The sequence below is a fragment of the Plecotus auritus genome (assembly GCF_963455305.1).
Source record: "Plecotus auritus genome assembly, chromosome: 1".
Classification (NCBI taxonomy): Eukaryota; Metazoa; Chordata; class Mammalia; order Chiroptera; family Vespertilionidae; genus Plecotus; species Plecotus auritus.
This window is the reverse complement of record NC_137770.1, coordinates 23,804,680-23,818,330: the sequence shown is the minus strand read 5'-3', so window position 1 is coordinate 23,818,330 and position 13,651 is coordinate 23,804,680. Positions and strand designations below refer to the sequence as shown.

Sequence of the window (13,651 nt, the reverse complement as noted above, 5' to 3'; positions counted from 1 at the left end):
TGTCTAGTCACAAAAAAGTTAAATTCAAAGTTGGGACTAGAATCCAAGTCTTTACCTTTCCCATTTATTGGCATTTCTTAATCATATTCCTGAGATTTTCTATGAATCAAATTTTCTCTTGATTATATCAGAGATATTACAATTTAATCTGATTGTTTTAAAATCATCAGTGACTTAATATTAGAATTTCACTTTAAACTCACCCTTCATGCTTATTTTTCTATTCATATAATTAGCAGTTTTTGCTATTCATATTACTAGCTATCCTAGAATGGAGATAAATGATGATATATGAATTTCCTCTGTTAAAAAAAAGATGTCTTTTTAGGAAACCAGAACTAATTTAGATGTACTGGGAATAACCTGCTTCCCTTGCCTATACACAAGCCATGTTTATGTAGGAGGTGATAAAGTTATTAATTATCTTTAGCACATACAGCTGGAGTCTCCACAGGTAGTTCTATTACAGTCTAATCAGTGATCACAGGCCAGGTTTCTCAGCCCAGCTTCTTGGCATTCCAAGTCAAGGTGAGAGAGGGTGGCAAGGCAGAAAGAAAGTCAAAGCTGACAGGTTTCCTTTCCTTTGAAGCACCAACCAGCATCTCACAGCTTACACCCCCCTTGTAAGACTATCAAGACTATCGGGGAGGGGTGCTGCAGAAGTGATTACTGGCTATGCTGCTCCTTAGAAGAGCTAATGGAAAAGTGATTAAATATACTGAAGTGTGTCCGTGCCATTGCCAGACTATTAGGAATGTCACTGACCACTTCCCACTCTTCCTCATGAGCAGTCACCCTTCCTAGTAAGAACCTTCAGTAAGCCCCTATTATTTTAACCACCTGTAAACCTGGAACACTAAAAATTATGCTATGAGTTTCTTTACTGGCACAACCTATTTCTCTTGTCTACTAGTATAATAATAAAAGTGTAATATGCTAATTAGACCAGACAGCCAAACGACCTGCCGGATGGAGCCGGGGCTGCGAGGGCCGAGGCAGCCACCACAGCTGCAAGGGCCAAGCCCCTTGCACAAATTTCATGCATCGGGCCTCTAGTATGTTTATAACATTATTTTGGGAAACTGGTTTTCATCAACAAGCAAGCACATATGAAATACCATACTATAATTAATTTTTTAAAATAGAGATAAAAACATACTCAACACTTATATTTATCAAAATTTAACAACTAGCTTATATGATTTAGATCTTATTTTCCCTTTAAATAAAACACCGAAGTTACCATTCAATCTTTCACTCATTCATTTATTCCATTAATACTCACTGAGCCCCTATTATAAGCTAGGTATTATCTGAGCACTAAAATGCATACATTCTGGTGAGAGAGGCAGACAATAAATAAGCAAAAAGATACATAATTTAATATCAGGCAATTATAAATGCTATAACTAGAAAAATACAGTAGTAAGAGGAAAACATTTTAGACAGGGACAAGTTGTCTGAAGGACGTAAGGGATAAGCAGAGACCTACATGGATTGCAGAAACGAACTAAGGGAAAAATATTGTTCAGGCCAAAGTAAAAAGGGCAAAAGCCTTGAGGCAGGCATGCTTGATGTGTTCAGGAAAGAGCAGAAAGGCCAGCTTGGCTGGAGTGACCTGGCAGGATATGAAGTCAGGGAGGTATGGGATAGCCACATGAAATTTGTCCTTTTAAGAAATTTGCCCTGGGGAAGTGTTATTTCACTTCTTTGCTATAAGTATAAAAGCTACCCTTAATTTGGTGTTTATCATTCCCATTAATTTTAAAAATACCTTTACTATATAAATACATAGCCATATAGTCGTGCATGTTTTTAGTCCTTAAAATCACATTATTCTGTATGTATCTCTCTGCAACTTTTAACAGTATGTACCTGAGATTTACCCAAGTTCATAATTTAGAGAGCGATTCATCTTTTCACTGCTATCTAGTATTGCATTGTATGACTATGCTATACAGTGTCTTTGTTGATTTTTTAATATTTGTATTGCCCTAGCCAGTGGTCGGCAAACTCATTAGTCAAAAGAGCCAAATATCAACAGTACAACGACTGAAATTTCTTTTGAGAGCCAAATTTTTGAAACTTAAACTTCTTCTAACACCACTTCTTCAAAATAGACTTGCCCAGGCCATGGTATTTTGTGGAAGAGTCACACTCAAGGGGCCAAAGAGCCACATGTGGCTCTCAAGCCGCAGTTTGCCAACCACGGCCCTAGCCGGTTTGGCTCAGTGGATAGAGTGTTGGCCTGAGGACTGAAGGATCCCATATTCGATTCTGGTCAAGGGCACATGCTTGGGTTGTGGGCTTGATCTCCAGGGTGGGGCGATGATTCTCTCTCATCATTGATGTTTCTATCTCCCTCTTCCTTCCTCTCTGAAATCAATTAAAAAATGTATTTAAAAATATTTTTATTGATTTCAGAGAGGAAGGGAGAGGGAGAGAAACATCAATGATGAGAATCATGGATGGGCTGCCTCCTGCATGCCCCACACTGGAGATCAAGCCTGCAACCCGGCATGTGCCCTGACCTCCTGGTTCATAGGTCAATGCTCTATCACTGAGCCACACCAGTTGGGCTTGTTGATTTTTTAAAATATTTTTACAGTAAACATTCTTAAATATGTCTCCTGTGGCCATGAGCAGAATCTGTTGGGAAAACATTGTTTTATGGGCTGAACTGACCCCCCAAAATTGATACCTTAGAGTTCTAACCCCAATACATCAAAATGTGACTATATTTGGAGATAAGGTTTTTAAAGAGATAATTACATTAAAACGAGGTCATTAGGGTAGGTCCTAATCCAATGACTAGTGTCCTTGTAAGAAGAAATTTGGACCCAGAAGGAAGACCATGTAAGGATGAAGAGGGAGAAGAGGCTCATCTACAAGTCCAGGAGAGAGGCATTAGAAGAAACCAACCTTGCCCAAACCTTCTCTCAGTCTCCACAACTATGAGAAAACACATTTTTGTTGTTTAAGCCACCTATTCTGTGGTACTTTGTTATAGCAGCCCTAGTAGTGTTCAAACTGTGGGTTATAGCCAATCAGTGATTCATGATGTCAATTTACTGGTTTGTGATCAGTGTATTTTAAACTTTCAGTTCAAAACTTCCATTGAGTAGTAAGTACAGAATAAAGACGATCAGATGATCAGTGTTGCATGGATCAACACTGATTTGTGAAACCTTGTTTCAGTTATATATGTATGTAGACATAAAATATGTAAAGCACATAAAATATACATACATTATGGGTGCACTGTGTTGTGATATAAAAATGTTATTTCTTGGTGTGGGTTGAAATAAAAAGATTTGAAAACCTCTGCTATCATATATATCTAATAGAGACTTAGTAGGACAATCATTATAAATATGCATATCTCAACTTTTCTAGAAACTGTTCTCCAAAGCAACTGTACCATTTTATAGTAAGAACACCCACATACACATTTCCATTGCTAAAATTTTGTCAACATTCAATACTGTCATAGTTTAATAGCTTTCAAATTGGAAAAGATGAAAACATTATCTCACTGTTTTAACGTACAGTAACTCAAGAACTAGTGAGAATGAACATATTCATATATTTATTTTTCAATCAAATTTTTTTTCTTGCAAATTGCCAATTCCTATCTTTTGCCCATTTTCTACTGAATTGCATGCTTATTTCAGAAAGTAGACTGATTTACAACTAACCATATTTAAAAATGAACCCCCAACACAGGAGTATCACAATATTTAGGGACCTATGGTACATGTGCATTATTTCTACAGTCAGAAGCAAAAATTATTTTAAAACACAAGGAAAAAATACCCACTTTAACATTCATAATGGGTCTTGAAGGTAATCTTAAAGACAATAAAAATAAGCTAAATTTTCTGAAATTAAATGGGTCAAGAGCAAAAGGCTTATTTGCTTAATCAGTCACAAAACACAAACTACATTATTGAAGCCTTCTTAGAAGCTATTCAGAAGCCAACTGACTTTTGAGGCCACAAACCATGTATTTAATCAAAGAAGGCACACCCACTCAGAATGCAAACACAGCCTCTACCCATTCCTCTCAATTGCCTATTCTGCCAATAAACACTGCTTCTTTCTTTCAAAAATTGAATCTAATTGAATCTCAACCAATTAACTATCTTGCTCAGAGCACTAGGAAGTTCGTAGGGCACCTAGGCCAACCTTAAAAAGCGGGCAAGTGTGCCTTCCATGAATATCCAAGTTCTAAAGTACTACTGGTCTCATTTCTCAAGAATTTTTATTAGAGAATTCCTGAGTACCTCAAATGACTCTGGAATCTTTCAGCTCCAGATAGAAATGCTCTTCCTGTTGGAACAAAAAACATTTGAAACAATAATTCAGTCCCACAAGTTGTAAACAGTTACAACATTTTTGCAAAGCCTTGAGGTCTTCCAGTGTCTCATCAGGCCCTGGGAAACCTGAACAGGTATACTGGACATTCTAGCTACTCCTCCTGTTCTTGTCTCATAACTTATTTTCAGAGTTACGGTTTCTATTAAGTGGAAACAAAAGCTAGTAGCTATTTAGTAAACCACGCTTCATTAGTTATTCATTTGCAGCCTTCTCAGAACCTTATAAGAAGCAGGACCAGCACTTTGTTCTTCCTATTTCTCCTGGCTTATTATTTAAATAAGAACATAACTTGTACCCTAATTCCTCCTTTAGAATCTTACTTATTTTGGTGGCTAAAAGGCTATCATCCTTCTAATATCTCATTAAAATTACTACTAAAGAAAAGAAAGTTCGGTTCAAAACTGACTCAAAAGCAGATAATTTTTTTCCTTCTATACTTATAAACTAATTAAGGAACATCTCACAAGGTTCTATAAAGAAATTAAAGATCTTAAAAAAAAAAAGTGCCATTAACAAGGAGCTTTAAAAAAAAACACCCAACTCTTGGAAATTAAGATCACTGAATACTGTAACATGCTGATGAGAAAATTTCCTGCGAATCCTCCAGAGGTCTTTAAAAATAGGATGGAATCATCTATTAAGATTAGTTTTAATGAAGTCCTACAAAGAGATAATGGGACTGAACTACATAACCCCCTAAAGGTCCCTTCCAGCTCTAATTCTGCCAAAGCTTCCAATTCTCTTTCAAAGTTTCCCTAATGCTAATTGAACTCTTTACCTCCAATAAAGGCTGATGACCCTCCTCTCATTCCTCTAAATGGCAGGGAGGACAAATTACTGCTTTATTGCTATGCTTCCTTGTGAACTCTGTCTACTGCCATCACTAAAAAACAAGTGATACAGTAATATCGTCCTGGGCCGTGTGGCTCAGTTAGCTGAGTGCCATCCTGTGCACCAAAAGGTCACCGGTTTTTGCCCCCTGGTGGGGGGCATGCAGGAGGCAGCAGGTCAATGTTTCTCTCTTACAGCGATGTTTCTTCTTCTGTCCCTCTCTCTTCCTCTCTCCCTAAGAATAAAAACATTTAAAAAACAAAACAGTAATGTCTACACCCATGAGGATGGCTACTTTAAAGAAAAAAACTAGCCCTAACCGGTTTGGCTCAGTGGATAAAGCGTCGGCCTGCGTACTCAAGGGTCCTGGGTTCGATTCCGGTCAGGGGCATATGCCTTGGTTGCGGACGAATACCCAGTGGGGAGTGTGCAGGAGGCAGCTGATCGATGTTTCTCTCTCATCGATGTTTCTAACTCTCTATCCCTCTCCCTTTCTCTCTGTGGAAAATCAATAAAATATATTTAAAAAACACACACAAAAAAAACTAACCCCAGCACTCCTATGATGTTTCTCATTTATTCCCACTAATGTATTACCATACTCACAACACTTCTGACACCAGAATGGGGGGCAATAAGCGTGTGTGTTTCCACATCAGCAAGCAACACTTGGACAACAATTCAGAGTCTTACAATTAACTCAATTCTAATGCTATTCACCTGGAGATATCGGCTCAGTCCCATAAAACTATCTCCCATCCCCTAACTTCAGATGCCAATGACAAATCTAGATTGTCACCTGTGCGTCTCAAGATCAACTATAAATTGGAGGTATCCACCATCCCCTCCTCCAGTTTAATTTGCTAGAGCAGTGCACAGAACTCAGGAAAATTGTTTATTTACTGTTTACTAGTTTATTATAAAAAGATATAAAAGATACAGGTGAGCATCTAGTTTGAAGAGAAGGCAAGGTGTGTGGGAAGGGGTACGCCCCTCTCCCAGCACCTCCATGTGTTCAGCAACCCAGAAGCTCTCTGAACCCCAGACTTCTGGGAATTTTTATGGAGGAGGCTTCAGTATATAGGCATGATCAATCATTAACTCCATTTCCAGGCCCTCCTTCCTCTCTGGAAAATACAAGGTAGGGCTGAGCATTCCAAGCTTCTAATCATTGCTTGGTCCTTCTGGTGACCAGCCCCCATCCAGGAGCCTACCCAGAGTCACTTCACAGAACAAAGGACACCATGGTCACCCAGAACACTCCAAGAGGTTTAGGTACTCTGTGGTTAGGAATCAGGGTCAAAGATCAAATATTAGAACAAAACATGCTCTTAATACACTTCTCACTTAGGAAATCACACAGGTTTTAGGAGTTCTGTGCCAGAAACAGTGGAGATACACACACACACACACACACACACACACACACACACACATACACTAGAGGCCCGGTGCAGCCGCAGTGGACCTGCCCTCTGAGCAGCAGCTCCCTGGTCCATCATCTTCCGTGGAGCAAGAGCAATCGCCTCTCCAGGCATCGGGCCCAGGGACAATAGCACTGAGAGGTGGTAGAGTAGGCCTCAGTCCCACAGTGGCCACGAACCTGCCTCCCAGCCTCCAGGGTCAGCTCTGCGAGCCCAGCAGCAGCACTGCGTGGCCTGTGGGCATCCAGAGAAGGTGGCAGGGAGCAAGGAGGAGGAGCCTGGGGCAAGGAGGCGATGATTGCAGCCCGGGTTCCTGCCCATTGGCCCGGGGTTCACAGTGGGAGCAGCTGCTCATCCTGGTCGGCCGAGCGGCGCTCCCACTGTGGTAGCGCACTGACCACCGGCAGCCAGCTCCTGCATTGAGCATCTGCCCCCTGGTGGTCAGTGCACATCATAGCAACTGGTCGACCAGTTGTTCTGTTGTTCCACCATTCGGTCACTGGGCTTTTATTACATAGAATATATATAGTGTCCCAATAAATGTATACACACTTTAACAGCTAATAGTTGTTAAATGAAAATGAAATGCATTTTAATAACACTGCCTTTATAATTATATTCAATGTGTGTATACATTTTTGTCACACCCTGTATTTCCTATTATCTCACAGCTATCATCAAAGAAAAAAACCCCCAGAAAATGTGACCCCATTGTAAGTTGAGCATCTGTACACTGTAACCCACCCCACTGTTTTTCTGACACTGTTCCTGTAAATGCTGATTCTGACTAATATGTAGCTTGTAAATAAACAGTACATATGTATAATAATCCTAGGAACTAATTTCAGAAGTTACAAACTCTGACCTTCACTCATCCCAGTCCCAGGAGATTTGCTGACCTTCAAACGCAGAACTAGGATGACAAAGAACCAGGATGATCCACAACAGATTGTCACTTGAGCAGTTTTGAAGGTCTTATTAGAATGGACTGTGCTAGACTGCACATAGAGAATTTTTCAACCCCCTTCCCTTGATTTCTTTGTTCTGCTTTGCCTCTCCCTCCTTATAAAAATTTTGCCTGCACTGAGATGTTGAGATGGGCTTTGCGACAAGAGTCCCCTATCTCCTCAGGTGACTGGCACTTGAATAAAACCTCTTTCTTTTTCATCAGCATCTGTCTAATGAGTTTGATTTTTGTGGCAGCAGGCAGCCCACCTTGGGTTACACATTCATCCCTTCAAACACAGAAACATAGACTCTGGAGAATGTAAAGAGATCTTAGAAGTTTCTAACTTCTCTCCTGTTCAAAAAAGACAAATGTAGGAATAGTTGAGGAAATGAACTTACATCTTGGGTTTAAAAACATGTTATATACTATAAATTTATAGTAAGAGCATGATGCACACATGTGCATTTAACATTTTTTAAAAATTTATCTTTATCGTTGAAAGTTTTACAGATGTCCCCAGCACTTAACATCTAACGTGTATTTTTATGGCACACATATCCCACAGAAACTGCAGACCGGAGTTAGAGCAGTAGCATATCACTTTAAGTAAAACAAAACTAACTTTAAAAAATATTTTTAGGCCCCACCTGGTTTGGCTCAGTAGATAAGAGTGTCAACCTGTGTTACTGAAGGGTCCCGGGTTCAATTCCAGTCAAGGGCACGTACTTCCATTGCAGGCTTAGTCCCCGGCCCTGGTCGGGGCACCTATGGGAGGTAACCAATTGATGTTTCTCTCTCACATTGATGTTTCTCTCTCTGTGTCTCTCCCCTTCTCTTCCACTCTCTCCAAAAAAAAAAAAAAAAAAAAAAAAGGAAAAATATCCTCAGGTGAGGATTAACTAAAATATATATATATTTTTAATATATATATTTTTTTTATTTCAGAGAGGAAGGGAGAGGGAGAGAGAGATAGAAACATCAATGATGAGAGAGAATCATTGATCGGCTGCCTCCTGCAAGTCCCCCACTGGTGGGTGGAGCCCACAACCTGGTCATGTGCCCGGACCCTGAATCAAACAGTGACCTCCTGGTTCATAGGTTGACACTCAACCACTGAGTCATGCTGGCAGGGCTAAAATATATTTTTAAGATGATCTTGTTCTCATGAAGTTACCAAAAATCTCTCTTTTGCTTAAAAGGAAAGAAAAAAACTCACACAATATTCTCATGTTAGTGTACAAAGCAATATACGTAAATTCTTTGTTTTAAAAAGACTTCTGAAATACTTCCTAGAAGCAGCCCTAAACATTCTTTAGGGTACTCCATTAGAGCATTCTTCCAAATATCATCATATTGCTTTGAGAGGAATTTTCCCCTAAAATATATTAGGAAAAGTCAAGCAGATTTTTAAGTTTCATTTTAACAACTTGATATTTCTTCATCATATTGGTTGGCAATGCTGAAGAAACATTATGCTTACTAATGCTCAACTGTTAGGAATTATGGGAGGGAGAAGTTTAATTTACTACTAAACCGGAACTTAACTCCTATGATAAGTGAAAAAAACACTTAAACACAAAACAACTTGAAAATGTGAATACCATTCTCTCAATTGCCTTTTCCCTTTTAAATAACCCACTGGGCCCTGGCCGGGTAGCTCAGTTGGTTAGAGCATCGTTCTGATACACCAAGGTTGCGGGTTCAAGCCCCAGTTAGGGCATATACAAGAATCAACAAATGAATGCATAAATAGATGGAACAACAAACTAATCGATAAATAAATAAATAAATAAATAAATAATCCACTCATTCACCTGCAATGTATTTTCTGACTCCTCCTATTAGGTTTCCCTGTTACATTCTATACCACAATTTTGTCTTATTAGCCATTTACATGACTAGGAAAACAATTACTTCCACTGCTTATAATGAGCCCAATCTTATCATTTCTCTCTCACACAATTATTTATTTAAAAAATGAAAACAAATCTTTTGAATTTAGTATTATACTGCCTTACGCCTTACAAATTCTGGGGAGGTCAAGTCTCTTATACATATTTCCTCTCTCCAACTCTTATAATAAGTCTTCTTCTCTCACCATGACCTGGAGAAATGTTTTATTTTGTTTCACACCAAACAGCAACAGGCCTATCTAGAATATCTATTGATAGGGGGAGGAGCCTGCCAGATATTTATGTTAAAGCCAAATTAAATCACAGTCACAAGCCTAATACAGGGAACAGATTACTTTTTTGGGGGGGAAAAGTTTGAATATCTGAACAAGATTTATAAAAGTATGAAAGACAATTGCAAATATCACAGCCCTCTCAACCAGCAACACTGATCTTGCATCCTTTTAACCAGTGTGTCTTTAAAAGCACATTTCAGCAGACTATACCAATCCAGAGAATTGGAAGGTTAATAATTAGTCTTGAATTGAGAACTTTTCAAAATATTTCAGAACTGCCTGGATTTGCTTGGTGATTCAGCCTCGGTTAATTAGTATAGAGTCATCACAAGTCACCGCCAGGTTAAACAATCCCCTTGGGTGACAGAACTGCTGCTCAAAGGGCCCAGGGGACCACCTACCTCAACCTGGAGCCTGGGATGAGGTCTCACCACGGGCTGAGAGCTTAACGCTCTCGAGGCACCGGACCTGGTTTACTTCCAGGTGGGTGATCCAATGTCTTGCTTGCAGAAGGGGTAGGGTGTGTGGTAGGAAGTGACTAATTTCGTTTCCGCCTGGTACCACCTCTTAACTTTCTTTGCCTCCCGAGAACCCCAGGATGGTTTTCCTAGGAGGGCTTCAGTGCTCCAAGAGGAAGCAACCATCTCGAGGGCATGAGGAAGGCGCCTCGGGAGAATCAAGAGCACCTAAGCGGTTCCTCCGGGGTCCGAGAAGTCACCCCCTGCCTCCGCTGCACGGCAGCCCGCATTTCTGGCCCAATCGGAGAGAGGAAAGTACCCGGACTTGGAGCACACCCCAAACCTCCAGGCACAGAAGAGGAGTACCTCGAACAAGGAGAGACGGGGGAGCCCCCGTGCTGCCCTTGAGGCTCCAGCTCGCGACAGGCCCGGCTAGCGCCAGGAACCGCCGCGAGCACACACCTGAGCCGCGAAGGACGCGTACCCGGCGGACGGTCATCGTGACCTCGCCCCGCCCGGCCGCCTCCTCCGCCGGCTCCGTGCAGGTGCCAGCTCGCAGGGTCCCGGCCCACAGCTCCGGCCCGGCCGCCCGCTCCCACTGTACCTTGCTGGCTGCGGCAGCGGCGGCAGCGGCGCTGCTCCTCACGTACCCGTTCCGCACCTCCCCGTTCGCCACGCAGCCGTTCGCCCGCAGCGGGCGACGGCAGCAGCAGCCTCCTGGCTCCGGCCGCATGGTCCAGGCAGCACCAAGCACAAGACAGACTCTGTAGGCGGTGGCCGAGGCGGTGGCAGCTCCAAGTCCCGCTCCGTACCCCACCCACCTCCCCGAAACCGGAAATGGCTGCACGCTGCCGCCAATTCCCGGCTGTCACAAGGGGGCGGGGCCCACTCCCGCGGAGGCCCGCCCGGCCGCCCGCGGGAAGTCCGGGCGGGGGCTGGAAGGAGGTCAGGAGATTACGGACCGCTGACCAATCTGGAGGATGAGGAGGCGGACCCCATGCTGCCACCTGGCCAATCATAGGCGAGAGTAAAGCTGGTCGCCTTGTCCAGGGGCCTTTAGGAGGGACTCGTGGACCTGGCACCCGATTGGCTTGGCTTATGTTTAATGGTCCACCCTGACGAGGAGGAGGGGCCTAGGAAAATTAGCCAATTAGAGTGTGAGGGTAAAAAAGGGGGCCGAGCCCGTCTCTGGAGCGGGTTCCCTAGTTCTCCTGGACAGCTGGCGCCCCCTCTCTCTTGCCTCCGGGTAAATTCTCGGGTTTAATTCCAGGCCAAGACAGGGCTCCTTTATTTACTTAATTCCTCTATGGGTGTTCTTAGAATAGGATTTTTTACATTATCTCACCATTATTCAGTTTACATTAACACATACCTTTTTTTCCTCACCTGCCAACTTTTTTTCATATTTTCAAACCTTATTTTTCAATTACAGTTTACATTCGATATTCATTTGTATTAGTTTCAGGTGTACAGAGTAGTGATTAAACAATCATATACGTTACACTGCATTAACGTATTTCTTAAGTAATCATTCAAATGTCTCTTTGTCCTCCACACTGCTATCAATGTTTTGTGTTCAATTTCCTTTAAAGAGCACTTCCTTGAAAGTCAGGAAACCTGGTCTCCTTCCAACTCTGCCAATAACGGGAAGCTAAACCTTGAATACTTAACAACTTTAGGAGCCACTTTCTTTAAAATGGAGTTAATACTTCCTGCTTCTTAGACTCATTGCAAGAATTATTTTAATAAAGCATTGTGCACCTATCATAATACCTGGCTCACACTAGAAGTATAATAAATCCTGTATTATTTTCTCACCCCTTTAATCCTCTCTTCCTACACAGGTTAGAAAGAAAGGAATGGATGTATATTATAGCAAGAGACTTTTGGTTACCCATAAAGAATTTAGTGTCAGAGTTAAAAGTATGGACTCAACTCAGGCTGCGTTTGAATCCTGGCTGCACCACTTACAGGAGTTTTGATGAGGAATGCTGGATGACAGTGATGAGTCTAGACCAGTGGTCAGCAAATCGCGGCTCGCGAGCCACATGCGGCTCTTTGGCCCCTTGAGTGTGGCTCTTCCACAAAACACCACGTGTGGGCGCGCACATACAGTGTGACTGAAACTTCGTGGCCCATGCGCAGAAGTCGGTTTTCGGCTCTCAAAAGAAATTTCAATCGTTGTACTGCTGATATTTGGCCCTGTTGACTAATGAGTTTGCCGACCACTGGTCTAGACTTTCTAAATAAGACACTTTCAGGGCAAGAATCTGGTTGGAAACATGGCTAAGGGATTTTAATTGACATTTAGGTAGTGGGCTGAATGAATTTGGAGACCACTTGAGAGGATGACGTGGGATGAGCTTAATCTTAAGGATGATCAGGATTTAGAAAGTTGGAAATGAGAAAGAATGAGAGGGTGTATCTGGGAGAGGGAACCTTCAGAAGCTCAGATATAGAGGCTGTAAAGAGCAAAGCCTTAAATTGGAGTAAAGAAGCCTGACTGGATTAGAGGTATCCTGTTAGCCAATCTCTCCCTCCGGAGGGCAGAATACCAGGTCCTTGTCTAGTTCTGCCACTTATTCACTATGTGTGGTCTTGGACAAGTCATGCAACATCAGCCTTGGTTTCTTCACCCATCTTATGAAGTTAATACTACTACCTCTAAAGCCTTTTGTGAGCATCAATGATACACTACACAAATGATGACCTTGCACGCCATTGCTAAATCACAAAAAGGATGCCTCAGACGGCAGTAGGAAACACCCCAGGCTCCATGTAAGCAGAAAAACAACTCCTCCCAGATGCATAAGCAGCCTCATCATCATTTTACTGAGTTCATATGCAAAATTCTGTGTTAGGCACCAGGGTTACAACTTTTCTCTTCCTCCAAGATTGCTCAAACCACTTCAACTGTAAAACCTTTGTTGACCTCCAACCTCCACACACTTGTGTAAGCATGTGGGACATTGCTTTGGGATTCTATTTTGAAAGGGAGGTTACACAGTGGTGAGAAGCCAGAGTTCTGTGGTTGAGGATTGGAGATCCAGCTCTAGCACTTAGAAGCCTTGTGACTTTGGCAAAGTTGCCTAACCTCTCTGTGACTCAGTTCCTTCATCTGTAAAATGGGACATACCTAATAGGAAAGCATTTAGTATCAGGGCCTGTTGCATAATATTTAATAAGTACTGGTGATTATTAGTTGAATGAATGAATTATTTATTAAATGAATGAATGAATGAATGAATGAATACATTTATACCCCAACTAGATAGAGAGCAGGCTCCTTGAGTTCAGGGAATTGTCAAATTCATTTTTAGGTTCATAGCACCTAGCACAGTGCCTGGCACATAGTAAGTGCCCAATAAATGATGAATGAATAAATGGATGAATGAATGAAAATCTGCCACTATCTCCAAAG

At 41.8% G+C, this 13,651-nt stretch overlaps 1 protein-coding gene across 1 annotated transcript in view; it reads right to left on the bottom strand.

Moving 5' to 3' along the window:
* SPTLC2 (serine palmitoyltransferase long chain base subunit 2) overlaps window positions 1–11,077 on the bottom strand; it is a 115,447-nt gene extending 104,370 nt beyond the window's left edge. The window contains exon 1 of the mRNA XM_080687720.1: window positions 10,835–11,077. Within this exon, the coding sequence (XP_080543846.1) occupies window positions 10,835–10,963 (129 nt within the window). The 5' untranslated portion in view covers window positions 10,964–11,077. The remainder of the gene's footprint in view (window positions 1–10,834) is intronic.
* Between the last annotated feature and the right edge of the window lie 2,574 nt (window positions 11,078–13,651).